The 27,018-nt window shown below is 38.9% G+C and overlaps 1 protein-coding gene across 1 annotated transcript in view; it reads right to left on the reverse strand.

The window, feature by feature from the left end:
• Positions 1-27,018, reverse strand: part of LOC140725104 (uncharacterized) — a 523,726-nt gene that overhangs the window by 77,044 nt on the left and 419,664 nt on the right. The window contains exon 24 of the mRNA XM_073040122.1: positions 2,489-2,598. Within this exon, the coding sequence (XP_072896223.1) occupies positions 2,489-2,598 (110 nt within the window). The remainder of the gene's footprint in view (positions 1-2,488; positions 2,599-27,018) is intronic.

Raw genomic sequence — 27,018 nt, forward strand, 5'->3', positions numbered from 1 at the left:
CTTGATAGAATGGATGCGGAAGGGATGTTTCCTGTGGTAGGAGTGTCTAAGACCAGAGGACACTGCATCAAAATAGAGGGGTGTCCTTTTAAACTGGAGATGAAGAGAATTTTTTTTAGCCAGAAAGTGGTGCATCTGTGGAATTCAATGGCACATGCATCTGTGGAGGCCAAGTTTTCATGCATATTCAAGGCACAGGTTGTTAGATTCTTGACTGGTCAGGGCATGAAGGGTTATGGTCAATGGTGGAGCAGATTCTATGGGCCAAATGGCCTAATTCTGCTCCTATATCTTATAGTCTTATGGAGAAGTTGGTGTTTATGTGAGAAGTGCAAATGTAAATACAACTTGCTTAAGAGGAAGAAAACAGTAACATCCATTTTTGAAGCCAAGTCCAAGAGTTTATGTTGCATTGGTTTATTTTGAAGACAAAATTTGTAAAAAAGAAATCTTGGCATAAATGAATATTTATGCATTAATAAACAATAACCTTCCTCACACAGCATCCCAAATTAACTCTTGGTGTATTTGTTAGAAATGCTGTCAGAAGTTTACTTGTCAATGGTATGGATGTATATAAGGTGAAACTGCTATTTTTTTTTGTCATATGTAAGTACTGCCTTTGCATGGGTGACTGTTACCTTCATCAAATAAAATGTCATTTTGTCAGTTATGGTGACCCAATAATTCTTACGTTTCCTCTGTAAATTGCATGCTACTTCATTTTTTTTTTGTTTTCTCTTGCTGATAATTAAGTACAGTGGATTCCAGTTAATTGGGCCATTGGTTAATCAGAGCAATCACTTATCTGGGGCAACTCTTAAAGAACAAAAAGTAATCGAGAAAATTGCCTGGATTCCTTTTGTTTATTTGTGATATTATGCTCCTAAATCGGGACAGGAAACTTGCTGAACAGGTTCTCACTTGTGTCAGCGGCATGCACTTGTGTGGCTGTTAAGACACCACACCATACTTAGAGTGAACAGTTTCTAAATAGTGTCAGTTGCATGCGTTTGTGTTGTAAAACCAGTGATCTTTGTCACTGATAGTTAGCATTAAATAAGCAGTAAGCCAATTCAGAACTGTTTTGCTCTCTGCAGTTTTCAAGTATTCAGGCTTCAAGATGTCAGAAGTGGCCGGGAATGAAACTAAAATGATTTCACTACTTCAACAGGTTAAGAACAATGAAGAATTTGAAGGTATTGGTAATCATCATGAATGTTACCTTTGTTCTCCCTGGACACTCAACTCTCATCTGTGGCTCCAAGTAGATTTTTTTGTATGCAACAATGGCCACACCCTGATACAACTGCTTTAATAGGTGGGCTAAACAATGTCAGGGTAGCCAGCGATTTTCATAGCCTGGTGAGACTGGGACATGGCAGTCCTAGCAGGCAAAGTCAACTCTGGCAAACTGAGAGATCCAAGGGTCAGGAAGATGGTTCTGCAATGCCCCATGGAGAGTAAAGAGCATGATGAGGCCCAGAAGTATTAGTAATCCACTGCAACCAGGGAAAATCCCAGATGTGATGACTACTTGTACCATAAACCTATACTACCGAGGTTGAGAGAGTGGAACTGTCCCAGTACAACAGCTTGTCCTCCTTTAAAAACTCTCTTCCTCAGGTTTCCTGTAATTGTGGTATACAATGGGCAACCACCAGTAATATTGGTAGCCTTCTAATTTGTTTTGTATTTCATTTGAATGCATAATTTGTTACTCAGTTAAACAGTAGTTTGTCTTTAGTATTCATTTTAACTATTTCCATGAAAGTTTGGCCAAAATGTAACTGGTCCCGATGTGTCCCAATTAACTGGAATCCACTGTATTTGTTTTTGTACAGTGATCTTTCCTTTTATTTTTAAAGTGTGGTCTATGTTGCTTTAGAGCAGGAGTTCCCAACCTTTTTTATGCCACAGACCCCTACCATTAACCAAGGGGTCCATGGATCCCAGGTTGGGAACCCTTGCTTTAGAGACATAATTGATACCCAATTTGTGCACATGTATGTCCTGCAAACTATGATTAAGAGAGCAACCATTAAACGTATTCTTGTTGGTGTTGGCTGAAGGACAATTGTTGATCAGGATCATTGGAAGAGCTTCTCTTTCCCTTTCAAAAAGTACTGAGAGATCTTTCGCAACCACTGGATCAGGCAGATAGGACATCTGATAGACAAAGCAGGTGGAGCAAAGCTATGTCACATGAATGCCAAGGGAAGGTAGTTGAACTGGAGAGCTTTGTAACAATTCATGCTTGGTCAATGTCAATTTTAAATCTGAGATTACAGCTAACTAAAGATATTAAGGGTAATGGGGTGAAACGGATTTAAAGTAAAAAATTAGATAGAATTTCTTTGTATGGCAGATTCAGGCATGAGGGGCTAAATATATTATAATGTCACAATAATATTGAGGCAAAATGGACTGAATGACATCCTTCTGTACTGAAAGATTCCAAAGTTAAGCAATGATAAGTTTTCCTCACCCTTGCTCTGTGATCCATTCTTTAACACTCAAAACCATTAATTCACTTTCTTCTTGGAGCCGATTGTTGTCACTCTGTGCAGCTTCCAGTGCTTGTTTCTGGGCTTCCAGCTGTGGGTGAAGACAGATAAAAGAGGGAGAGAAATCATTTAAATCTCAAACTCGAGTGTCTCCATCAATTTTTTCTTTGCCTAGGAGTGTTCTGGTCTTCCCAAATTTTCAAGATCTCCCTCAAATTTGCTTGCAATATTTTATTTTGAAGTCCTATTTTAGTGTGAAAAAAGCTCTTCACAAAGCAAGCTACACTATGTAAAAAAGAAATGCTCTAAAATTTGTTTATATGTGCATTTACTCTTCAACAATGTGCATCTGTATATTATTGGGAGTGAACTGAAAAGAAAACAATTTCTAGTTTACTACACATCACTCCAGAAATACCACTAGATAATTCTGGGTGAATCATCCTTGGACCCCTGAGGTTATTTCCACTTCTGGGCACAAGTGATATTACTAACCCTTGAGGCTATCACTTTTTTTTTAAACATTGAAAGGTGAACCATCCTCACTCCAGAGTAAATATCGTTGGGCACTCCTTGGACAACTATATAATCTTCGTTGTCCCAAGAGTGCTTTGCTGGAATGCCCCTTAATTTCACATTGAGACCACTGCATTGCAATAACCGTCCCCTGCCACTTTCTCCCCAAACCCCATTGATCTTTATCCTGAGCATACAATATTCCCCTAAAGCCCAGTCTACAATCTCCTGATTGCCATTAGGCTTCTTCTCCAACCCCGATCTTCCTCTCCTGTGAACTTCAAAACCCCTGATACAGATTGTATTTCTGCTTCCTTGCTTATCCAAGTATCTCATTCTCAACCTGATTCTTGGAAAAAATCAACACAACATAAAGCTCCAAAACATCTCCACACCAACACCTCACACCAAGGTATAGAAGGGAAATTTATAATAGAGCTTATTAACTTTTTCCATGATACTCCCTATCCTATAGAACTGTAGAGAATATCATGAAAATAGCAACAATCATCTCTGTGTTAACTTATATTGCTGTGTGCAGCCAGCAAGCCTCCAGACTTTACTGGTTGCACAGATTCTGTTAGGCATGACAGATGCTGCAGCTAAAATACATCCATACCTCATAAAGGAGAGATAACTGTGGTTGCAAAAAGAGTTGTGTTATTTTAAAATTTAATCTTTTCAAATATGTTTTTATAATAATTATGCACTAAGGTTTTGGTAGTAGTGGTGAAAAGGAGTAGAATGACCCTGTATGGTCAGAGGGAGCAGGAAAGAGTCAGGTAACAGCAGGAGGTAACAACAGAATTCTCAGTCAGGACTGTGGTTCCAAGGGCCTACATGCAGCAAATGACAATGTTTTATTCTCTCACAAATTCTCAAGCTGACTGAGTTTCTCTTCAAATGTCATACTCCACAATTAAATGTCCCCTCTGTCTCCTTTGTTCAAAGATACCAATCTCAGTCTAGACAGTTTCTGCACATAACTATAATTCTCCAGCTCAGACACCATCCTCTTAATACTGCTCTGGGCTGTCTCTCGTGCAATCATATCCTTTTTGTACTGTAATGGCACATGAAGTTATAAATTAGGAGCAGGAATAGGCCACTCGGCTCCTCAAGCATGTTCCACCATTCAATAAAATCATGGCTGATCTTATTGTTACCTCAGTTTTGTATTCCACTGAGCCTTTAACACCTCACAATTCAAAAAAACCTGTCAAGTGCTGCCTAAGAAATTTTCAAAGCCTCTCCCACTACTACTCTTTGAGGAAGAGAGTTCCAAGACTCAGAAGTTACAGGGAAAAAATTGCCTTTTCTCTGACTTAAAGAGTTTAAATAGTTCTATATTTTTCCCATTAGCAGAAATATTCTCTCCACAGTTACCTTGCCAAGAACCCCCAGGATCTTGTATATTTCAATCAAGTCCTCTCTCACTTTTCTAAACTGCAGCAGATATAAGCCTTGCCTGTCCAATCTTTTCTCAGATAAAATTCCCATTCCATGAATCATTCTAATAAAGCTTATTAAACTGATTACAATTCATTTGTGACCTTCTTTAAACAATGGCAAAATGGATTTAAGGTGAGAGAGGTAAAGTTTAAAAGTTGATTTGTGAGGTAGAAAGAGGAGAGGGAGGGTAAGACAGGGGCCAGTAGGATTGTTTACTCCACGCTTACTTTCTAAATCCAGTTTGGCCTCTTCCCATTTTGTATCAGAGTCAGAATCAGATTTAATATCACCGGCATTTGTCATGAAATTTGTTAACTTTACAGCAGCAGTACAATGCAATGCATGATAAATAAATATAGAGAAAAAAACTATATACGTTAAGTATATAAATGTCTATTAAGCAGTTAAGTTAAAATAAGTAGTGCAAAAGAAAAAATCAGAAATAAAAAGTAGTGTGGTAGTGTTCATAAGTTCAATGTCTATTTCAATGTCAAAGTTGGAAAAAAGTTGAATTTCCCCATGGGGATGAATAAAGTATCTATTTATCTATCTATCTATCTATCTATTTAGAAATCTGATGGCAGGGGGGAAGAAGCTGTTCCTGAATCACTGAGTGTGTGCCTTCAGGCTTCTGTACTTCATTCAAATGGTAACAGTGTGAAGAGGACATGTTCTGGGTGGTGGGGATCCTTAATGATGGCTGCCGCCTTCCTAAGGCACCACTCCTTGAAGATATCTTGGATACTACAGAGGCTGGTACCAATGATGGAGCTGACTAATTTTACAAGGTTCTGCAACTTACTATCTTGTGCAGTAGCCCCCCCCCCACCCCGTACCAGACAATGATGCAGCCAATCAGAATGCTCTCCAGTGTATATTTGTAAAAGTTTTTGAGTGTTTTAGTTAACATACTAAATCTCCTCAAACCCTGAATAAAATTTAGCCGCTGTCTTGCCTTCTTTATAGCTGCATCATTAGGTGCTCAGAGATATTGACACCTAGAACTTAAAATTCCTCACTCTCCACTTCTGATCCCTTTATGAGGATTAGTTTATGTTCCCTCTCCTTAGCCTTCCTGAAGTCCACATTTGACGCTTTGGTCTTACTGATGTTGGGTGCAAACTTGTTGCTGCAACACCACTCAACATGTGTGATTTCCTTCTCATGGACAAGCTGGTCTAACTTTTAATGACATTACTTGAAGAATATTGGTCCTGGCCCTAATGACATGCAACATGTCTGGTTATTAAGTATCCTATCTCCCCTGAACTGCCACAAGAATCCAACCCATCACTCCAAACAGCATATTTTTTGTCACCCGTTCTTTGACCTTTCCTCCTATTCCTGTATTGAATGATGTGAAGGACTGTAGCCGTCCAAAAATTACCAAAATAGTGGCGCCTTCCACTTTCCTTTCCGGTCCTGAAGAACTGTCTCAGACTGAAACGTCAATTGTTTGATCATTTCCATGAATGCTGCCTGACATGCTGGGTTCCTTCAGCATTTTGTGAGTATTGTAAAAATTACTAACTTTGGTATCTAGCTTTTAAATTTCTCCCTATCTCCAAGACAGGGTGGTTTGAGCATCCCAGGAACTTCTGAGCTCCTGGGATTTTCAAGCACAACAGTCTCTAGAGTTTACAGAGAATGGTGCAAATGAAAAGAAGCATCCAGTGAGTGGCAGTTCTCTGGACAAGAAACACCCTGTTATTGAGAGAAGTCAGATTAGAATGGTCAGACCGCTTCAAACTGTTAGGAAGGTGACAATAACTCAAATAACCTCTTGCTACGACAATGGTGTGCAGAAGAAATCTCTGAATGCATAATATCAGCTACAACAGAGGAAGACCATGAATGTACTCAGTGGTGACTTTATTAGGCACAAGGGGTACCTAATAAAGTGGCTACTGAGTGTAGATGTGCAAGAACACAGAAAGAGCAGTGTACTAAGTGCAAGAACCTCAACAGGGTAGACTGCAAGATTAAGAGTTCGGATTTTATCATGTGAGATGTTGTTCAAGTGTTGGACACCAGTAAAAGCTGACCTGAGCTTGGTGCCATGGGTCCCAAGCCCCCGTATCCTCTGCTCGAAGGGAAAAGGAGCAGAGTGGCCGTGTCTTTGATTATGTGCTCCAATTATTTAAGTCTCTTCTGTGGAACTCTGACCCAACATCAGAAAACAGATCACTGAACCAAGAATCATGCGATCATGAGCTATTCCCCTGTAGCTCTTCATGGTCTCTTGCCAAACTTCAAGTACTCTGCATCTCTTATTTAATTCTGGGATCCCCTATTTTATTTAGTATTTCTTGGTTTTGGTCATATTATGTGGCTAGTCTTATGTTGGTCAGAGTGGTCATGTTTTGTGCATCTTATATTTTGTTACATAAGTGTCATGATATTTACTTTACAAATGCAAGTTATTGACATCTCTCTATTTTGTATTAACAAATATAATCTCTAAAATCTGGTTTCTTTGACCATCAATGTCCATTTATTTATTTAATCAATTTAAGTTTTTTATTTAATACATTATGTTTAGTTTTCTTATGAATAATCAGTATGAAAGACATCAACACTGAGAGAACACATGTAACGATAATAATGTGGATGACATATGTAGATATGTTTGAATTTGATTTGAATCAGAGAAAAAAAAGAGTTGAACCATGTTCAGGCACTGATGTAAAGATCTTTTTTTTGTTGCAGCAACACTTTACAGTTAGAAATGGAACATAACCGACAGAACTGTTATACATTTACATTTACATTAGACCCCTTAAACTTTCATTAATCAAAGGCTGACTCAGATTATACACCAAAGGATTATTCACTAAAAGCAAAATTGTAACTGTTCTCAGGTGTATGATCAACAATGCTTTTTATTGTACAGCTAATCTACATTTATTATTATAGCCAAAGCTATAATAATAAATGTAGGGGCACATGATTTCTAGTTTGAATATTCATTGTGAAATTAGTGCAATATAATTGGACAGAGTGGGAAGAATTTTTGAGAAAAGCTATTTCTGCCAAATTATCATCCTTTCCTTGACATTCTGACAAATTCTAGTAGGAAACAGATGTGGGAGCTTACCAAATGAATAGTGTTATTAATAAATAATGCTCCTGATTTCAGGATAATGATATTTCTGCCACCTGATAGCCAATCTTTAATTAGGTTTGCTGTGGGCACAGAAGTATCTCTCACTGCAGTAAAATGTCAACCACATGGGCATGAGACTGGAGTTACATTTAGGTCTAATTATATTAGACAAGTTATCTTCCTTCTTGAACATTAATGAACTAGTTGGATTTATATAACAATCTATCATCTTCAAAGCCATTTTTACCAGCACCACTGTACTGGTGTAGTAGGATACTTTTTGACACAAATGTCTCTAATTCAATAAATAGTTACCCTGTCAGAATTCACTTTCCAAATTGCTTCAGTGAATTAATAAGTGCCATTTACAAACTGCAAGAATGACATTATTGTCATGATGTTGGATTTTATTCATAGAACAGTAAGGCACTATATACATTATATATCAAACCATGTATCAGAAGAAAGAGAGCTGATGCTTTTAGTCAACTACTGCCAGAAAAATGTCTGTAGACACAAGAGACGATGGATGCTAGAACATGGAGCAAAGAAACAAACTGATAGAGGAGCTCAACAGGTCTGACAGCATCTGTGGAGGGAAGTGTTTTGAGGCAAGACTTTTCATCTTGAGTAAAAGAGGAGAGATGGCCAGTATCAAGAAGGGGTGGGGCAAGAGCTGGCAAGTGATCAGTATGTCAGCAAGGAGGGGTAATGAATACTCGGGGGTATTTGGGAGGTAAGGTTGGAGATAGCAGCAAAGGCTGGGAGGAGATGGGTGGAGGTAAATGGCTGAAGATTGTGGAAGATGATATGAAAGAAAGCTGAAGAGAAATTAAATGACTGAGGGATAGTGGCTAGATGGGAACTGTAGAGGGAGGGACGGAGTGGGAGAAGTGTATTGGTAACGGCAGATGGATTGGATAGGGGATGAAAGCACTGTGAGCTAGAGATCAGGAGAGGGGTGCTGGAAAGAAGGGTATATGTGGGAGAACACTGAAGGAGGGGCGGGATGAGTGGATTCGAAATGTTGTCATGATGGGTACTCTATTATCAGGGTGAATAGATAGAATCCTCTGTAACCAAGGAAGAGAATCCACGATGGGTGTAGTGCCTCCTCTGTGATTGAGCAAGGGATGTCTCAGCTAATGGAAATGATCCTGAAAAAGGCAAGAATGCACCCAGTTGTTGGGCTCCACAATGGAACAGATTACATAAGGAGGAACAGGGAGAATGTCCTGCAGGAAGAATACCAAGAGCTAGGTTCTAACTAAAAAGCAGAATCTCAAGTTCTGTGCAGTGGTGGGAGTGGGAAAAGACCAAGGGAGTGCATTACTTGGATTTGTAACATTCAATGTTCATACCATTAGAATCTAGACTACCCAAGCAAAATCTGAGGCACTGTTCTTCTAGTTTGACCTCACTATGGCAATGGAGAAGGGTGATGGTAGAAGGTGTGGGAATAGGAAGGGACAAGACATTGGAAGCTCAATAAGGCCACTGTGGACAAATATAGCTGCTTTGAAAACAGGCACATAATCTATGCTTGGTCTTACCGCTGTACAGGAGGTTACATGGTGAGCACTGAATATGAATGACCAAGTCACAGAAGATGCATGATATTTTCTGCCTCACCTGGAAGGGCTGTTAAAGTAGATAGTCTGTTTTCTTAAGAAGCTGGTGGCTTATTGAGTAAGGGTTTTAAAAATTACACCACAAAATTAAAATAATGGATATAGAATGAATGTTCTCATTGATGTTGTACTTATAAGATAGTCACAAAGAAATCCAGTAGGGAATTCAGAGGAAAAAAAATCATAATTCTTTAGCCGAAAGAGGCAAGAACATGGAACTTACTACCACTGGGAATGGTTGAAGACCAAAAAGATATATTTATGGTGAAGCTGGACAGGTAGATGGGACAGAAAAATAATCCTATTCAGATGAATAATGGTGGAAGGAAAGCTCATGTGGAACATAAGCACGGCATGGACTGGGAGGGGTGAATGGCCAGATTTAGTAATAACATGATCAGTTATGAATATATTGAGAAGCTGACTGATTACTCTTGCATCAAATTCAAAAATGTTCCTACTTATGTTCTGTTTAATCATACCCATCATTCATAAATTATACAAGTAACATCTAGTCTTGAAGATTTAGCAGTTCTTTGTCAAGTCAGCAAGAAACCACGTGACTATCCACAGAACAAAAGATTCTGCAGATGCTGGAAATCTTGAGCTTCACATATGAAATGCTGAAGGAACCCAACAGGTCAGGCAACATCCATAGAGGGAAATAAACAATCAACGCTTCAAGCCGAGACCCTTCATCAGTTTCTCTAGCATTGTGTGTATGTAAGTGATTATCCAGCTTGCAATTTTGAAGTCATGTGTAATGCTTGATAGGAAACTGTATGTTCAGAAGACTTTGAATTCATTAAAATAGAAATTCAGTTAAGGACTGGTAGACAGCTTTAGAGGGCTGAAAGTGTCCAATATTAAAGTGGCAATTAAAAAGGTGGAGGATTTGAGATACCATTGAGAAGCTTCAACTCTAATTAGGAGTAAACTGAATCCCAGATTGAATGATAGAATGAGCTCAATTCCTCCCAAACTACCCATTTGCCCACTCCTGCACTTCCTGCTCCTCCTATGCAAATTCTGTAGGTCCCAACTAGAATGGGATACACACACAAAATGCTGAAGCAAGTCATCAGTGTCTATTGTGGTGGCATCTGTCGGTCTTGAGAGACCATGGATCTGCACTTGGAGTTTCCAGGGCGCAGGCCTGGGCAGGGTTGTATGGGAGACCGGCAGTTGCCCAAGCTGCAGGCCTTCCCCTCTCCACGCCACCGATGTTGTCCAAGGGAAGGGCACTAGGACCCATGCAGCTTGGCACAGGTGACGTCACAGAGCAATGTGTTGTTAAGTGCCTTGCTCAAGGACACAAATACGCTGCCTCAGCTGAGGCTCGAACCAGTGACCTTCAGGTTACTAGTCCGATGCTTTGCCCATTAGGACATGCGCCAACAAGTGTCTAAGAACGACCTCATCTCAAAAATATGATGGAAGGACTATAAAAATAATTGACATTCGCGAGAATTGCTAGAGATTCCTGGGCACTCAGAAAGCCACGTTAGACATGAGCGGCAATACATTAAGTACAATAGACAAGCATTAGATAAAAAAGGTGCACTTTGCAGATCGTAGGAATAGATGTTATTGGGCTAGGGGATTGAATTAAAGTAGGGGATAGATTCGAGGACCAAAGGACTATAAAACATAGGAGCAGAATTAGGCCATTTGGCCCATCAAATTTGCTCCGCCATTTCATCCTTGGTGATTTGTTTTCTATCTCAAACCCATTCTCCTGCCTCCTGCTCATAACCACGCCCTGACTAATCAAGAACCTATCAATCTCCACCTTAAATACTCCCAATGATCTGGCTTCCACAGCCACCTATCACAACAAATTCCACAGATTCACCATCTGCAGGCTAAAGAAATTCCTTTATAATAATAATAATAATAATAATAATAATATTATAAATGGATGTCCCCCATTCTGAGGCTGTATCCTCTGGTCCTAGGCTCCCTCACCATAGGGAACATCGTCATGAAGTTCACTTTATCTAGGTCTTTCAACATTCAATATGTTTGAATGAGATCCCCCCATCCTTCTAAATTCCAGTGAGTAAAGGCCCAGAGCCATCAATTGCTCTTCATATTCTTTCTACCAAAGAACTTGACCATACATTTCCCGACAATATATTCCATCTGCTATTTTTTGCCCATTTTCCTAATCTGTGTAAGTCCTTCTACAGCTTCCCTGCTTCCTCAGCATGACCTGCCCCTCCACCTCTGTTCATATCATGCACAAACTTGGCTACAAAGCCATCAATTCTGTAATCCAAATTATTGAGATATACCATGAAAAGAAGTGGTCCCAAACTGAGCCCTGCAGAACACCATTAGTGAATGGCCACCAACCAGGAAAGGCTCCTTTTATTCCCATTCTTTGCCTCCTGCCAATCAAACAATCCTCCATCCATCTTTCCTGTAATACCATTTGCTCTTATCTTTTTAAGCAGTCTCATGTGCAGCGCCTTGTCAGTCATTCTCAAAATCCAAGTACACAACATCCACTGATTCTCCTTTGTCCATCCTGCTTGTTATTTCCTCAGAGAATTTCAACATATTTGTTGGGCAGGATTTTCCCTTAAGGTAACTTCGGCCAGCTCCTCACTCATGCTTACATAATTCCTTTTATTCCACTGTCATACTGACATATCAGATTTTAACTTCTCCCTCTCAAATTTCAGCATGAATTCTATTATATTATGATCATTTCTCCTAATGGTTCCTTTACCTTAAGCTCACTAATCAAATCCGGTTCATTATTACTGTTCATTACCCTTGTGGGCTCAATCACAAGCTCAAGTAAAAAGCCACCTCATAAGCATTCTGTAAATTCCCTCTCTTGTGATCTAGTACCAACCTGATTTTCCCAATCTACCTGCATATTGAAAGGCCCCTTGACTATGGTAATATTGCCCTTTTGACATGTCTTTTCTATCTCCCATTGAAATTTGTAGCCCTCATCCTGGCTACTGTTTGGAGACTGGCATATAACTCCCATCAAGATATTTGTACCTTTGCAGTTCCTTAACTCTACCCACGAGGATTTTACTTCTTCTGATCCTATGTCACCTCTTTCTAAGGATACTATTTCAGTTTTTATCAGCAGAGCCACGTCACCCTCCTCTGCCTACCTGCCTGTCCTTTTGATACAATGAGGACACTGGGTCTTGTGTGCAGACTTTCTTCAACGATTTCGAAGTAATCTTTAAGATATCACAAGAGAGAGGAGTAATGAGTTACTAACAAAAGAATGGCAATAATTTTATCGTTTTCTAGAATATGTAGAATTATATATTCATCAAAGTGGTACAGTACCATCAGCACTATATCTCCATTTTGTTGCCTTACAGCTTTTCTTGTAACATTGCCATCTCCTTTTGCATAATCAGTTGCTCATTTTTAGTAATTAAATCTTTAAAGCTTTCCTAGTTCTTTATCAATGTTTGATTAAACCACTTATTAAGTTCAGTTAATTTTGTTTTGAATTTTTTAAACTCTTCCAAAAATTAAGATTCATAGTTCTCTTTCAAATCCTTGCAGTAACGTGAAGTGACAAAAGGATAAACAATTCAATAACTAGTTTAAATAGCCACCAAGTTGTGAAATTCAATTTAATTAATGTAATAATCTGTAGTTTAGTAGTGAAAACATGCTTGATAACTTGCAAAAATTAACGGGTTCTGTATTAGATAAATTCTACATGCAAATACTTCAAATGACATATAAAGTTGTCAGAACAGAGGCAGTCATTGGACCTTAATATTTTTCAGTCTTGATTAGAAGTGGGTGCCCAGACAATTTACAATAATGTTAGTATCCTTCTGATGTGTGCTTGTAGGCTCTGTTTAAACTCACATAAAATCTGGTTCTTGGCTTTGCACAAGCTCACACGTAACTCACAGAAACTCACACAATAAATTTTGAGCTTATGTTTTCAGCAGTTCCACAAAAATCAATTTAATGAAATATATATTCTTATAATGATTATATAGATGTTATTAAAGTACGACAAATTATATAGTATGCTGGATCAAGTTGGAATCTACCTCCTCCTCGCCATGTATTTTGCTCAACATACCCACAAGAGCTGAATATGGCCAGTTGAATATGTTAACTGTTCAACATCAGAAGTTGTGCACAAGGCACAGCATCAGGTAGAAACCGATTGCACAAGAAATCATATTACTTGCGTTTACTCAAAATACTTTAGTGTAAGTGAATCATGTGCACATATAAATAGCTGCACACACGTGGATCTGGCCATGGCTTTCACCTGCCCCTTTCAGAAAGCAAACTGGACGTTGAAAGATATAAACTTAATATGGTGACAGTGGCTGACAGAATTGGGTCAGGAATTAAATACAGTGGATTCCAGTAAATTGGGACACATCGGGCCTAATTAAACAGCCACCAAATTAGCTAAAGTTTCATGGAAATAATTAAAAAGATAATAAAAAATTGAAATACAGAACAAATTAGAACTGTACTACAGTACAATAAAACTATGTATTAGTTTCTAATAGTTATCAATGAAGGAATGCATCCAGAGTATGCTGCCACATTCTTTTGTTTGACTGTCGTATCTAACGGCCTCACAAAGTGCATGTACTGATGCTAGTTAGAACTGTTCGGCAGTGGTCTTTGCTCCAATTAAACGGCATAGTGTCCCAATAAACGAAGTGAATTTTGGCTACATTCTCAATTAGTTTTTGTTCTTTAACAGTTTTCCCAAAGAAACAGCTGGCCTGAAGAACCACTGGCCCAATTAACCAGGATCCACTAAATTACAGAGCAAAATCTCTCCAAAAATAATGGACAGGAGTCTAAAGATAGAGCTTAGACATACTGGAAGCCTGGCTTTATGCTGGGTACTCCTGCGATCCAGCTGTCCTTGCAATGACATGCATCACAAATAGCCTCTGACAACCAAGACTAGCTCCAGGCCTTCACATCTGGCTTAGCTACTAAGTCCAGTGGAAGCGTTTCTACTGACAGGAGAAGAAACAAAGGTGGGATACTGGTGCCTTAAAACCAGTTGCTTCGGGCAGATGACAGTTGACAGTTCATAGTTCATCTCCAAGAAGGTAAACCTCAGCTGCCTTGCGGCTATACCCACTCGTGGGGAAGGCTTCAAGGAGTAAACACCTAGGGAAAAATCCTGAATTGGAGTACCTAAGGCTGTCCTATGTTGAGTTCAACACTGTCTGCCAACTGCTGCGATACTGCTGGTGTCAGACTGTATTGGTCTCTGAATTTCTTTTGAATTCATCATGTGTAAAGAGGAGGAGCTTGCTACATTTCCTTATTAACATATGAAGAGCATTTGACAGCTTTGGACCTGTATTCACTAGAATTTATAAGAATGTGAGGGATCTCATTGAAACCTGCAAAATGTAGAAAGGACAAGATAGGGAGGATGTGGAGAGGATGTTTCCTATGGTGAGGGTATCCAGCACCATAGATCACAGCCTCAAAATTGTGGGGCAACCCTTTAGAACAGAGGTAAGGAGGAATTTTTTTCAGCCAGCGAGTAGTGAATCTGTGGAATGCTCTGCCACAGACTGTGGTGGAGGCCAAGTCCATGCATATATTTAAGGCAGAAATTGATCGTTTGCTGATCAGTCAAGGCATCAAAGGATATGGTGAGAAGGCAGATATATGGAGTTGAGCGGGAACTGGGGTCAGCCATGATGAAATGGCGGAGCAGACTCGATGGCCTGAATGGCCTAATTCTACTCCCATATCTTATGTATATGGTCTTATATGTATCATGTAGACAGCTAGGACGCAACATCCATGGTCAACCCCGACCAACAGAAGACCTAATGATCTGGTTGCAGACAGACCTCACAATCATTTTGGAACTTCTGAGATTACAAGAGTCCTTTTTATTTTCTATATATACTACATAGATACTACATGTATATTTTCTAATTATTTTTAAAATATCAATGAATAGATAGATAGATAGATAGATAGATAGATAGATAGATAGATACTTTATTCATCCCCATGGGGAAATTCAACTTTTTTCCAATGTCCCATACACTTGTTGTAGCAAAACTAATTACATACAATACTCAACTCAGTAAAAAATATGATATGCATCTAAATCACTATCTCAAAAAGCATTAATAATAGCTTTTAAAAAGTTCTTAAGTCCTGGCGGTTGAATTGTAAAGCCTAATGGCATTGGGGAGTATTGACCTCTTCATCCTGTCTGAGGAGCATTGCATCGATAGCAACCTGTCGCTGAAACTGCTTCTCTGTCTCTGGATGGTGCTATGTAGAGGATGTTCAGAGTTTTCCATAATTGACCGTAGCCTACTCAGCGCCCTTCTCTCAGCTACCGATGTTAAACTCTCCAGTACTTTGCCCACAACAGAGCCCGCCTTCCTTACCAGCTTATTAAGACGTGAGGCGTCCCTCTTCTTAATGCTTCCTCCCCAACACGCCACCACGAAGAAGAGGGCGCTCTCCACAACTGACCTATAGAACATCTTCAGCATCTCACTACAGACATTGAATGACGCCAACCTTCTAAGGAAGTACAGTCGACTCTGTGCCTTCCTGCACAAGGCATCTGTGTTGGCAGTCCAGTCTAGCTTCTCGTCTAACTGTACTCCCAGATACTTGTAGGTCTTAACCTGCTCCACACATTCTCCATTAATGATCACTGGCTCCATATGATGTATTTGTAAAACTCCACTTGCAGTATTGCCTCCAGTCAAAAGCACCATTTAGTTTGGAGAGTGTGGCCTCTGGGCTACCATGACTGGGGCCTTGTTGTCATTGAAGCTTTTCTATGCCTTGTTTGTAACTTCCAATCAACTTGTTTGACTCACCACATCCAGCTCAGGTGAATACAGAAAGGCAGGGACAGGTGGATTCTAAGTCGATCCAATACAGTATGAGGTGAGGGAATGCCAGACTGTTTGGGTATAGAGCTGAGGAACTGACTGTATCTCAGGCAGTTTACCTTCTGTTTTGCTTCTTATCTTTTCATTGCTCTGGTTACTTTGGGGAGGGTGCACTAACAGAAACTGGTCCCCCATTATGACTGAATTGCACAGTACTCAAATGACTGAAAAGATTAGACATTCTCTGGAAGAAATTATGAGCAGGAAATCTCAGGAATCTTGATAAGCATTCTGCATTTAGTTCCAAGCAGCCTTGTTCTTCGGTTCTATTAATATTCTCAAGGAGCTGGGGAGCCAAGCAAAGAGAGATATTTCTCTCAACAACTCACTGGTGAAGCATTGCCCTGCTAAAGAATGAAAAAAAATCAAGTAAACCTTCCAGAAGAACAGCATTCACAAAGAGAGTGAGAGAGTGTGGGCAAGAAGGTAGATAGCATGCCTTCATAGGTTCGGGCATAGCATATAAAACAACACACACAAAATGCTGGAGGAACTCAGCAGGTCAGGTAGCATCTATGGAAATGAATAAACAGCCAAACTTTCAGGTTGAGACTCTTCATCAGGACTGAGAAGGGGGAAGATGTCAGAATGAAAAGCTGGGGGGGGGGGGGATTGGAAGGAGGCTAGCTGGAAGGTGATAGGTGAAGTCAGGTTGATGGAAAAGTGTGGTGAACTACATATACCTGTCTGGACTGCTCCTGTGGCTCCTCCCACAGACCCCTGTATAAAGGCGATTGAGGCCTGAGCCCGGCCTCATTCTCCAGGATGTAGTGTTGTTCATTCTTCCAGTCAATAAAAGCCGATATCTCACTTCTTACGTCTCAGAGTGAGTTATTGATGGTGCATCAAAAAGGTAAAGGGCTGCAGAAGAAAGAATCTGATTGGAGAGGAGGATGGACCCAGGGGAGGCGACAGGCAGGTGAGAAGTGTTAAAAGGCCAGAGTGGGAAATAGAGATAAAGGGGAGGGGGAGGAAATCTGTAGGAGCCCTCCTTCACCTTGTCTGCTAGAGCAACCTCAAGTTTTCTCTTAGCTTTCCTGAGTTCCTTATTGAGTGTTCTGTGGAGAGAAGGAGGGTGGGGAGACCAGAAAGAATATAAATTTCTAAGAGGCATAAATAGGGTTGATAGTCACAACCTTTTTCCTGTGGAAGGAGTATCAAAAACAAGATGGTGCAGGTTTAAATAGAGAGGAAGGTGTTTTAAATCAGAGTTTTGAAAGTTGTTTTACACAGAGATTCATTGAAATTGGGAACTCACTGCCAGAGAAAGTGTGGAAACAGATACAATCACTGTATTTCAAAGACATTCAGGCAGACACTTAAGGCATTAGCATACAGACTGAATGAGGGCAAAAGTTTTGCATGATAGGCTAAAAATGTCAGCACGGATTCGTGAAATGAAGGACCTTATTCTGTGCTGTATGACACTTAAACTTATCATTACATTGTGTGACTGGTTTATATAAACCTGAAGGTAATTCAGCCAGTTGCCTTTGACTCTGATGGGGAAAGGCTGCAATCATATGGAAAAGTTTTGAATCTATAATTAAAGTTAATGACAATAGTTTAGTTATTATAATCACAAATTCCTATGAACATTATTAAAGTGAAAAAAGACTCAATTTGAAATAAGAGACATGTATTTGAACTTCATACATTTGTAGACTTTGAAATTGATAACTCAATTAGATGAAGTTCAACTTGTCAAGATAGAACTTTCCTATTATTTGTTATGCATGGGACGACATTCATCGCATTCAGAGAACTTTGCATAACAAATATGATTGTTGCTGCCTATCTGACCTTAGCCTGGAGAAAATTATGCAAGGTTTATTATCTTCTTCTTTTTCCTATAAATATATAAATCGATACATTTTGTCACTAAGCTCTAGTTGTGTACAACATGTTCTTTCAAAAGGCTTGTTTGCAGCTTCCACTATAAATTGTGAACAATAAAATTATCTTATGAAATTATAAACCTTTTGCTCATCATTCTATTTAGAAACCATGGATTTTGGTTTATCAATCTTAGCAATTCTTGCTAATAGAAAAGAATATTCCTTTTATTCTTTGGATTTCATTACTCTGAAAAGTTTTTTTTTGATTTTCAGCTTCCTGAGATGCTATTTGCTAACCAGTATAGCATTACATAGTTTTTGTTTTGAATGCATTTCTAGCTGCAAGGAAAATAATTTTGTCTGGCACATAATGTAGGATTTTAATTCAGCATTAATTATGGAATGTGTCAAGCTAAATTTCAGTCAAAGCTCCATGTTAGTCTCTAGAGCTTTCTTAATAACAGTAATTACAGGTCATAAAATAAATCTTCTAAAATTAACATTTTTCTATGACTTGATAGGGAACTCTAAATGGCCATACAATACAGATATTTTGATTACTTGTAGCTCTTTTTCTTTCAACCAGCTGCCAGAGCTGTGGATAGAATAAAGGTTGACCAAGGTGCCTTATTGTAAATTCCTTAAAGGGTAAATTGTAAAATCCAAACTGCTTGTGCAGTCCTAAAACATTTTCATAAGCTGTCTAATATTAACGAACTTACATATTTATTATCTGTTTGCTTTTATCTATAAAATATACAGACATATTAAATGATAACAACTGACATTGGGAGCTTTGAAACAGAAACATAGTGGTGTGTAAAAAAAGATTATACATTGGTAAATAAATACCGTCGGTAAGACAGAAGTTGTATTTACAGACAAGTAATGTATTTTCCCTCACTATAAGCAAACACTAAACAGAACTGATTTAAGGTTATACTGGATGATTTTAGAACTTAATAAACAAAATTGATCATACTCACACACACACTGGATTTGGAGTGATAGAAACCCAATATTATGAATACTGTACTTAATACATAACTCTTCCTTGTCACATTGTTTGTCTCTTCACTAGTGCACCCCCTGGCAGTACATAGTTACATTTGAATTGATTCCATGATGTTTCATTGCTATTCTTGCGTGGCATGAGCATCATTTGAAAGCAGAATTTTAAGGAGACGTTTATGGGGATTAACGAAATGCTAGATGGGAAATAAACCCTTAAAGGAAGAAACAGAAACATAAGTGTACCCTTTGGTGATGTGCAACTGCCCAACTAAGGTAAAAAAAATCATGGCTGATCTTTCAGCTTAGGCACACATTCCTGCATATACAGCATATTCCTCAATTCCCTTCAAATCCAAAAATCTATTGGTCTGTTTCTTAAGTACATTCAGCAACTAGACCTCCATGACCCTCTTGGGTACAGAGTTCCAAAGATTTGTTGTCATTTGGGTGAAGAAACTTTCCTATCTCTAATTTGAATGTACAATCCCTATAATGAGAACGTGATCTCCTGGTTCATGATACTCCTGGTTCAAAGCCTGTACAGACATCTACACTGTATCTTCTCCTCAAGTCCCTTAAGAATTGTGGATTCGAACAAACTTTCCCTTCACTGATGGTGATCACGTTCTTAAGGTAGCAGAGTATTGAGGAATCAATGCTTATCAACTAATCTACAGCTGTCGCTGATGCACATTTGAGAAACACAGGTCTAATTAACCTGTTCCTTGCAAGCAAACTAAATTTATTGCATATTAATCCTCAAGTTAATGATACTGAAACCATAATGTTCCAAAAAAATCTAAACATTAACTGATTCCCCCATCTTCTTAGGGAGTTTGTTTCAACGATTGAATAATTATAAAACCAAAATATTTTCCCACAGTTTTGTGTAATATATGTAACATGTAACTTCTTTGATCAACCTGCAGTATTATCTGGTCCTTCTGCCAGAGAATGACTTCTTTCTAAAAAAGAACCCTTCATTTTGTAGTTCTTTCAGATTCCCAGAACAAATGAACCATGGCAACTTTCTGAACTCTATACTTTAAAAGTATTAATCTGATCATAAAAGTTTAAAAAAAAAACTCTCCCTGTGGACATTCTAAATAATTCAAAGCTTTGATAATTCCTTTGTTTTATTATGGAAGTTTGATATTATTTGATCCCATCTACGAAAACCATATCTATCCATGAAAAACAAGGGTTTAAAAAGCTGCTACTGGTAATCCTGACTGATTTACTTTATTTTTCAGCCCATGGTGTATACATGCTGCTGATGGAACATACAGAAGAAGGGCTGTCAATTGCTATAATATTTGTCAACTTACTTGCTACCTTGCAATACAAAATTACTGGTTCCAAAATCATCTTCAGTCCATAACAATATGCAGTAAAGGTACTCAATATGCATTACTCAAGACAGAATGAACAGAAGAGATCAGAAACTGAACATTATGCATACTTAAATGGTCCAGTTTTGTAGATCATTATACTGTACTGTTTTCAAGATTGTCAGAGCAAGAGCATAATATGCTCCTTCTGAAATTTCAGAGAGAAGATACATATTTTTTAATGTTTCTTTTTGAGATTCAGCATGGAATAGGCCCTTCGAGCCATGCAGCCCAGTAATCCCCAGATTAAATCCTAGCCTAACCATGGAACAATTTACAATGATCAATTAACCTACCAACTGGTACATCTTTGGACTGTGGGAGGAAACCAGAGCACCTAGCAGAAACCCATGTGGTCACAGGGAGAATGTACAAACATGCAGTGGTGCGAATTGAACTTGGGTCCCCTGTACTGTAAAACATTGGGCTAACCACAACGTTATTGTGCTGCCTCAGACTATCAAAAACATTTAAGGCTCTGAATTGAAATCTTTCTTTGTATAATACTAAATGGATCATTTAGTTCAGCATTCAATACTGTGACCTCTCCAAGCTGATTGCCAAACTTTGCCAGCTTGGTATCAGCTCATCCCTCTGCAGTTGGACCTTGGACTTTCTGACTAACAGACCCCAATCTGTTAAGTTAGACAACCTCTCCTCCTTCACTTTCATCCTGAACACTGGCGTGCCTCAAGGCTGTGTGCTGAACCCTCTTCTGTACTCCCTTTTCACTTATGACTGCATTCCTGTACATGGTTCTAACTCCATAATCAAGTTCGCATGCGACACCATGGTGATTGGCCTGATCAGTGGGGATGACGAGACAGCCTACAGGGACAAGGTCCAGTACCTGGCCGCGTGGTGTGCCGACAACAACCTGGCCCTTAACACCCAGAAGACCAAGGAGATCACTGTGGACTTAAGGCATGCTAGGAGCCACTCTCACATCCCTGTCTACATCAATGGAGCTGTAGTGGAGCATGTATCGAGCTTCAAATTCCTTGGTGTCCACATTTCCAAGGATCTCACCTGGTCCCCGAACTCCTCCATCCTGATCAAAAAGGTGCAACAGCACCTTTGTTTCCTGTGGAGCATCAAGAAAGCTCACCTCTGTCCCAGGAAACTGACGGACTTTTACCGCTGTACTATTGAGAGCATACTGACCAACTGCATCTCAGTGTGGTATGGCAATTGTCCTGTATTGGACCGCAAAGCACTCCAGCCTATGGTGAAAACTGCCCAGCGGATTATTGGCACCCAATTGCCCACCATTGAGAACATCTACCATAAACGCTGCCTGGGCAGAGCGAAAAGCATTATCAAGGATGCATCTCACCCTAACCATGGACTTTTTACTCTCCTCCCATCTGGTAGGCGCTACAGGAGCCTCCGCTCCCACACCAGTAGGCACAGGAAGGGCTTCGCCCCTGAGGCTGTGACCCTGCTGAACCTCACATCATGGCGCTGAGCAGTATTGCACCCGTATTGTACTATCTCTGTACTTTTACATTTGTGTGCTGTAGCACTTACTTTTTATTCACAGTTATTTTGTAAATAACACTATTCTTTGCATTTCTAGTTGGATACTAACTGCATTTCATTGATTTTGTATCTGTACTCGGCACAATGACAATAAAGTTGAATCTAATCTAATCTAATCATATCTAAATTTTCAATTGATCTATTTGATATTGATATTTAAGTCAATTGTAAAGATGCATAATACCCAAAAGTGGAAAGATGCAGCAGGCTGAGCTTTATAAACAATGTTCAAGCAATCACACAATAACTCATCATCTAGAAACTAGGAGGCACATGAGGCTGTAGCCTTATTAAGGGCAGTTAGTTAAATGGACTCCTTTGCATTGATAACAAAATAATTAACTTCTAAACAATTGTTCTCCCTCTACTTTGATGTCTGAATGTCAAAAACAACATGAAAAAACTTTGAAATTCCAAAGGAAATTAATTCTCAAGCTTTGAGGGAAATGTGACATTATTGCCAGTATGCTATGTAATTCCCAAAAAGAAAATATCCTAAAAATAGGAAATAGTGTTAAAACAAAGAAGTAGCTGTTGTTACCTTTGTGAGACCCAACATAGATTGGGAAACCACTTCACTGAGCACTTATGCTCCATCTGCCAGTAAAAGTGGGATCTCCATTTTAATTCCACTTCCCATTCCCCACTACCTACTACCTTGTATTTCTTCCTCCCCTTCCCCACCTTCATATGCTGACTTCCCATCTTTTTCTCTCATTATGATGAAGGGCCTGGGTCCAAAACATCGACTGTTTACTCTTTTCCATAGATGCTGCCTGGCCTGCTGAGTTCCTCCAGCATTTTGTGTGTGTTGCTTGGAATTCCAGCATCTGCAGATTTTCTCTTGTTTGTGAGCAGCAGTATCTTGGTATTTTCTTGGTATTATTAATGTGCTGATCGGAGCATGGATCTGGAAAGTAGCTAATTATGGTTGGGGTGAAATGTTGGAAGACAGTTCAAGAGGAGTCCAGGATGTGACTCAGGATCTTCTGGGGAGGAGTGCAAGAAATGCAAAGAAAAAAGTGGGAGGTGGGTGCTAGCAGGCAACAGCATATGCAGACACTTAAAAAGCTTAAACCTTCTTAATGACTACACTGTAACCAGAACAATTAATCATGATTAGTGGTCCTAAAGTATATTAAGTATTATTCAAGATAAAATTACAATTTTTGCAGTGTTCAATTCACTGACAAAGGACATGATTATTGAAGGGTCTCTGCTGAAAGGTCGACTGTTTATATATTTCCATAGATGCTGTTTGACCTGCTGAGTTCCTCTAACATTTTGTGTGCTGCTCTGGATTTCTAGCGTCTGCAGAATCTCTTGTGTTTATGATTATTACCTTGCCTTTCTACAGTGTAAATGAAATAGTCCTCTTTGAAAACATAACAAAATCAACACAAAGACTGCACACATTTACTTGATACAGAGATCTTGAAAAGCAAAATAAAGCATTAAAAAAACTTCTCTTAACCTCACTGAACCTCAATAATTTCCTATTAAGGTACTTCCTAGGAAGCTGTATTTAGTGTGATTTTTATGACAAATGAAGAGTATAAGTACATTTTGGAAAAGAGCTTTACATAAGGCTGAAGTGGTGACAGACACACAGTCTACTGCTAACTATAATATGGGCCATATGTTACCATAAATCTATTATGGAAGCAGATAGATAAGAATCATTATTTGGAAGTTATTCACTGATCTGAGATGTTTGCTAATGAAATGTGAATGTTAATTATGGTGGTTGACTGTGCTAACGCACCAAAGTTGTTAAAAGAAATAAATGTATGGTCAGGAGACACTGGCTTAATCACCAAAATATAAAGGTGCCCATTAATAATATCTGATGAGTCAATCAGATTTGATTACCTCATTGGAAAATATTCATATAATTAATTAATCCTTCCTCAATGGCTATTAAAACATAAAAATAAAAAAAACATTACAAATAATTATGGAAAGTCAGATGTCATAAATTCAAATGTAGTTGAGAGGGATAAATCAGCCATAATAGAATGACAAACAGACTAGATGGGCCGAATAGCATAGTCTGCTCATATATCATTGTTTTATGGTCTAAAAGATCCAGAAATTAATTTTCATTATTATCACGATAAAGCTTGACAATGGTCAGAATGAAAGATATTCAAGGCCCACTCTCCTCGCATTTATTTGACTAATTAGACAAAGTATTTAAACAAATTAAGTTGAAAAAGCTATATTTTAGATGGACAAACATGAGGAAATCTGCAGATGCTGGAAATTCAAGCAACACACACAAAATGCTGGCGGAACGCAGCAGGCCAGGCAGCATCTATAGGGAGAAGCACTGTTGACGTTTCGGGCTGAGACCCTTCGTCAGGACTAACCGAAAGGAAAGATTTTAAGAGATTTTAGATGGAGACTAATTTAGACCTAGAGAGCTTGGGAATTAAAACTGCATGACCAATGGACATTTTGTACTTAACTATTAGAAGTGAAACCTCCATTGTGCACCATCACAGTATTTAAGCTTAAACTTAATCTTTCAACCATGTTGCAATACCGATGTGCTTTTTCAAATTGTTTGGCCAAAGGCATTATAACATGGTGGGACAGGCTAACTCATGTTCAATGGCCATGAGTAAGCACTGCCTATATATGAAAAAACTCAACTAAACATTAAGAAGAATTGTATTTGTACAGAGGAATCGGGTGTTAAATTAATTGAGTCATGTGTCTACTTTGTATTGAAACATTCTCATATGTGGTTGTGGTACAAAAAGACTTCCAAGTTGATTTCTATAGTTGAAATATTCTGGTAATTTTATAATCTCTCTTTATGTTTCTAATATTTCCAATAGCCATATGAACATGCACAATTAAAACAAATAGCCTTTTTTTAATTTAGGCTCAATGACCAATTTATTAGGCACCCCCTTACCTAATAAAGTAGCCACTGAATGTATATTTGTAGTCTTCTGTTGATGTAGCCCGTCCTCTTCAAGGTTCAACATGTTGTGTGTTCTGAAGTGTTCTTCTGTATACCACCATTGCACAGTGTAGTTATTTGAATTACTGTCACCTTCCTGACAACATGAACCACTTTTGCCATTCTTCCCTGATCTCTCTCATTAACAAGTCATTTTTGCCAACAGAACTGCCACTCACTGAATGTTTTTTTTTGGGGGGGGGGGGGTGTTGCACCATTCTCTGTAAACTCTAGAGACTGTTGTTCGTGAAAATCCCAGGAGATCAGCAGTTTCTGAGATACTCAAACCACCCCCTCTGAACAACAATAATTCTATTGTCAAAATCACTTAGACCACATCTCTTCCCCATTCTGTTGTTTGGTGAGAATAACAACTGAACCTCTGGACCATGTCTACATGCTTTTATGCATTGAGTTGCTGCTGCACAATTGCATTACAGAGCAGTGTACAGATGTACCTAATAAAGTGCCTACTGTATGTACATTCTGACTGTCGTGCAGGTCTATCAGAACCATCATGAAATCAATGCAGATGTTATGTCTTTGCATTAATCAGGAAATGTCTTGTATATCAGTGGGAGTTTTGTTCTTCCTGGCATTTTCTGTTACAGCGTAGATCTCATCCAAATATAGGTCAACAGATAAAATGTGTCTGCAATCAGATCTTCAAATTAACAATTCTTATTTTTACTCAAAATCACCAGGTCTAAATTCCCCTGAAACTTTACTACTTAAAGAACCAAAATCCATTGTGCTTATTGAGCATAACTCAAACTCCATCTGTAAATTTGAAGAGGACACCACAGTTATTGAAAAAATCTAAGATGGCGATGAGGGAATGTACAGGAATGAGATAGTTGAATGGTTTCACTACAACAACTGTGCTCTCAACATCAGATTGTAGACTTCAGGGAGAAGAAGTCTGGAGAACACACGTCCATCCTCATAGATGGTCAGCGGTGAAAAGGGTGGGTGGCTTCAAGCTCCTGGATGTCAACATTTTGTACAATTTATCCTGGGCACCAATACATTGTTACACGCAAGAAGAAGGCATGGGAGTTGCACTGCTTTGTTAGGAGTCTGAAGAAATAAATTCTGTCATCAAAGACTGTTGCAATTTTCTAGATGTACAGAACATCCTGATTGGTTGTATTACAACCTGGCTTGGAAGCTCCTATGCACCCACAGGAAGCTGTAGAGAGTTGTAGAATCAGCCTCTCCTACCGTGGACACAGCTCTTTACACATCAAGGGCCTCTGCAAGAGGAGATGCCTGAAGAAGGCAGTATCCATCATTAAGGATCCTTCATCATCTGGAACATGGCCTTTGTGTGTTACCACCAGCCAAGGTATAGTAGCCTAAAGACCTACACTCAATGACTTAGGAACAGCTTCTCCCCCTCCACCATTAGATTTATGAACTCGTCCACGAACCCATGAACTCTACCTGATTATTCCCATTTTTGTACTACATATTTATTTTGTAATGTATAGCAATTTTATGTCTTTTCACTGTATTGCTGCTACAAAGCAACAAATTTAATGTCATATAAGACAGTGATAATAAACCTGATTCAAATTCTTGGATCTCTGACATCCGATGTCCATATTTACAATTTTAGGGTCACAGCCTTTCCAGCTTTCCAGTTGATCTCTGCCATATATCATAACATAGTTGACTGTTCACTACCTCCTTAGGAATGTCATCCACATCCCAAACTCAAGGAAATGTTACTTGCATTTTGCTTAACCTAAAAGAGCAGGAATGTAGGGAGATAGGCATGAGGATTTTCTTTTAATGCAGATTTCCCCAAAGTGCAGTCATTCATACACTGCACTCAGTGCCTTTCAGTGACCTATTTGTCAACTTCCTACTCTAGCTCTGGGAGGGGTTGAGGGTTTCCTGTAGTCCCCACACAAAATAAATATTCTTCCTGCCATGTTATTCACCACATTGCTTCACCTACTCTATATAGGTCAAAATTTGCAAGTAAAAGTAACATTGTTGTATATGTAACTACATATGTACTTCATGTCAACTTCTATATCTACAGAATACCTTTGTCTGTTAATATTATTATGTTAACATTACTTTATGTGATTATACATAGTGTGTTTT

The sequence above is a fragment of the Hemitrygon akajei genome, chromosome 1 (assembly GCF_048418815.1).
Source record: "Hemitrygon akajei chromosome 1, sHemAka1.3, whole genome shotgun sequence".
In the NCBI taxonomy this organism is placed as follows: Eukaryota; Metazoa; Chordata; class Chondrichthyes; order Myliobatiformes; family Dasyatidae; genus Hemitrygon; species Hemitrygon akajei.